General features: G+C 35.3%; 1 protein-coding gene across 1 annotated transcript; it reads left to right on the plus strand.

The window, feature by feature from the left end:
- The first annotated feature begins 341 nt into the window (after positions 1 to 341).
- Positions 342 to 3,560, plus strand: LOC114743107 (uncharacterized). The gene has a single exon (XM_028931304.1). It carries the CDS (start codon positions 342 to 344, stop codon positions 3,558 to 3,560), a length of 3,219 nt encoding a protein of 1,072 aa, XP_028787137.1.
- The last annotated feature ends 527 nt before the right edge of the window (positions 3,561 to 4,087 follow it).

The raw sequence follows: 4,087 nt of genomic DNA on the forward strand, positions 1-4,087 counted from the left end.
TATCATATTGACTCTGAAAACTTGCCCTGTTGTTTCATTTGGTATCATATTGCTTTGAAGTTGAATTAGAACTTATAGAGTTTGAATGAAGTTAGAATTTGTAATGTATAGCTTTGAAGTTGAATTAAATTTGATCAGAGTTGATAAAAGTCACATTGCTCTGGAGTTAGTGTAAATGAGAAATACCATTGAGATTTGCTGGAATATATGTTTGATTAGGAGATAACAAGGTTAAATTGAGGGTTTAATGCATGGGAGACGTCATTTTTTAAGCTGTCATGCTGCTGGGTTTTTTATTACCTTAAAAAATAATAAGGTGTTGATATTTGATTTAGGTAATCATGGATCGTAGTTGGATTGACGCTCTACGAACAAGTGACGAATATGAGCGTGGGGTGGATCAGTTTTTGGAATTTGCAAAGAATAATGTTCCTAATAACAATGGATTGTTTTATTGTCCTTGTGTTAAATGTATGAATGGGTTGCGACAAGTTACAACAGAAATAAAGGATCACTTGATTTGTTTTGGGTTCTACAAAGCATATAGACAATGGGTATTGCATGGTGAGTCTAAAAAACATAAAGTGTGCCAGATTGAGAAAGATGATATGGATATGGATGAGCGAGTGGAAGATATGATTCATGATGTAGGTGTTGATGTTGTTGAGCAATTACATAAATATAGTAACTTGTGCAATGATGCCGAAAAGCCTTTATATCCTGGGTGTACAAAGTACACAAGGTTGACAGCAGTGTTAAAGCTAGTCAACTTAAAAGCAAAAAATGGGTGGAGTAATAAGAGTTTCACAGAGTTGCTTATATTGTTGAAAGATATGCTTCCAGAAGGTAATATACTTCCAGATCGTAATTATGAGGCAAAGAAGATATTGTGTCCAATGGGATTAGGATATAAAAAGATACATGCTTGCCCCAATGACTGTGTATTATATAGAAAAGCATATGATGAGCTGGATGCATGTCCGGTCTGTGGGACATCACGTTATAAAGTAAAAGAGATGGAGGGTGGTGATGTTATTTCTAAGGGGCCTCCTGCAAAGGTATTGTGGTATCTTCCTATAATACCAAGATTTAAACGTTTATTTGCTAATGCAAATGAGGCAAAGAAGTTGAGATGGCATGTTGAAGAAAGGAAAACTGACGGAATGCTTCGACATCCTGCTGATTCTTCTCAATGGAAAAGGTTTAATCAATTATTTTCTGAATTTAGTAATGAGCCTAGGAATCTTAGGCTTGGACTTTGCACAGATGGGATGAATCCTTATGGAAATCTTAACAGTCAACATAGCTCATGGCCTGTTCTCTTAGTGATTTATAATCTACCTCCTTGGTTGTGTATGAAACGCAAGTATATTATGTTATCTTTGATGATTTCTGGCCCAAGACAGCCAGGAAATGATATAGATGTTTATCTAGCACCGTTGATTGATGATTTGAAGATGATGTGGGAGGTAGGTGTAGATGTATTTGATGCATATCATGAAGAGTCTTTTAAGTTAAGAGCTATGATTTTTTGCACAATAAATGATTTTCCTGCTTATGGAAACTTATCCGGATATAGTGTTAAAGGGCACAATGCATGCCCTATATGTGAAGACAGGACATCTCACCAGCAGTTATCACATGGAAAGAAGACAGTTTATCTTGGTCATCGAAGATTTCTTGAACCAGGACACCCTTATCGAAGGAAGAAAAAGGAATTTAATGGCTTTCAAGAGTATAGGGACCCTCCAGAGCCACTTACTGCAGACCAAGTATATGAACGGGTGAAAGACATTGATACAGTATTGGGTAAAAGCCAAAAAAGAGTAACTAAGAAGAATCTCTGGAAGAAGAAGTCTATCTTTTTTGATCTCCCTTATTGGAAATATCTTGAGGTAAAGCATAGTATTGATGTGATGCATGTGAAAAAAAATGTGTGTGAAAGTCTAATTGGAACACTATTAAATATAAAGGGAAAGAGCAAGGATGGTAAGAAAGCAAGATTAGACTTACTTGAAATGGGGATTCGAACACACTTGGGTCCAAGAACTGATGGAAAGAGAACTTACATGCCCCCAGCCTATCATACTTTGTCGAAAAGAGAGAAAAAAAGCTTTTGTCAATGTCTACAAAGTATTAAGGTGCCACAAGGATATTCTTCAAATATCAAAAAGCTTGTATCAATGAAGGATTTAAAATTAGTAGGCATGAAGTCCCATGATTACCACATTTTGATGCAACAATTCTTACCAATAGCAATTCGAGACATATTAGAGAAAAAGGTGAGAAATACAATAATTAGATTATGTTCCTTCTTCAATGCCATATGTAGTAAAGTCATTGACCCAGAGAAATTGGATGAATTGCAGAATGATATTGTCATTACCTTATGCCAACTTGAAATGTACTTTGTGCCGTCATTTTTTGATATCATGGTACATCTAATTATACATTTGGTGAGAGAGATAAAGTTGTGTGGCCCAGTTTATTTGCGTTGGATGTACCCATTTGAGCGATATATGAAAATCCTTAAAGGGTATGTGAAGAACCCACATCGACCTGAAGCGTCTATTGTTGAAAGATATGTTGCTGAAGAGGTTGTTGAGTTTTGTACTGAATACCTATCTGGAATAAAACCTATAGGACTTCCTGAGTCTCGCCATAAGGGAATGAGAGTTGCAGGTCAAGGGACGCGAGGGTTTAATGTGAGGCCTATGAAGCGTGATGATGTAGAACAAGCGCATATGTACATCTTAAATAACATTGATGAAGTTCAAGATTACTTGTTTGAGCATAAAGAGGAATTAAGGGTTCAAAACCCTAAAAAGGCAGATAAATGGTTGCTAAGTGAGCACAATAAATGTTTCTCGCTTTGGTTTAAGGCAAAGGTAAAGCAAGATCGTCAAAAGTTCAATGTTTCTGATACAGTAAGATGGCTAGCTAGTGGGCCTAACTATAATGTCACAACTTGGAGTGGATATGACATCAATGGCTATTCATTCTACACAAAATATCAAGATGATAAGAGCACTATGCAAAACAGCGGTGTTATGGTAGTTGCAGAAGCAATGCACTTCTCTAGTTCTAAAGATAAAAATCCTAAATGGGCATCCATGCAGTATTTTGGGATTATTGAAGAAATATGGGAAATTGACTACTATAAATTCAAAGTGCCAATTTTCAAGTGTAAATGGGTTGATAGCAATAATGGTGTTAAAATAGATATGTCAAGTCTTGCACTGATAAATCTTAACAAAGTAGGTCATAAGGAGGATCCTTTTATTATGGCAGTTCATGCAAAGCAAGTCTTTTATGTCACAGATCCAATTGATAAAAATTGGTCCGTGGTTCTACATGGGAAAAGCCTGATTGCTTATGAAGAGAATGATGAATCTTATTGTGACATTGGTGAGACTCCTCTTTCTATGTCAACCATGCCTCAATTGGATGAAGAAGATAAAGAAGATGGTGTACATAGCATAACAAGTGAGCATGGTGATAAAGAAGATGATATGTATGGCGTAAGGACTGATCATGATGAAGGTTTATGGGAGACTTAATCATAATTAATCAAACTCTTATGACAACAATATTAGTAGAGGTGTTTTTAACTTTTGTGTAAGCTTTTCAACATCGTTTCTTTTGATATGTTTGATTATAATTTTAATTTATTATTCTTTTGTTATTGAACTCATTTATATTCCTATTTTCAAAGGTATACATGGAGAATTCATCCAGTATTGGCAACAAAACCACAAAGTCAAAAAATTGTAAAAGAGGCGTCACACGGCTTACTAAATTAGCTCAAGCAGATGGAGGCAAGATTCATATTGAATTTGATAAGAGAGGAGAGCCAATTGATTGGAAAGAAGGGAACACATTTAGAAGTTTTGTTGCACTTGTTGCACGTCAAAAAATTAGCATTTTGATAGATGAATGGGATAAAGTGAAACAAAATGATAGAAATGAAGTTTGGGATACTATACTGGTACCTCTCATTGCATCCTATATCTACTTTTTATTTAGCTATTATATTGTAGTATATGTTATTACTAATTTTATTGCTTACATGTGTTCCTTTTGCAGA

Source organism: Neltuma alba, unplaced genomic scaffold (assembly GCF_004799145.2).
Source record: "Neltuma alba isolate B1F8T4 unplaced genomic scaffold, ASM479914v2 tig00000628_pilon, whole genome shotgun sequence".
NCBI lineage: Eukaryota > Viridiplantae > Streptophyta > Magnoliopsida > Fabales > Fabaceae > Neltuma > Neltuma alba.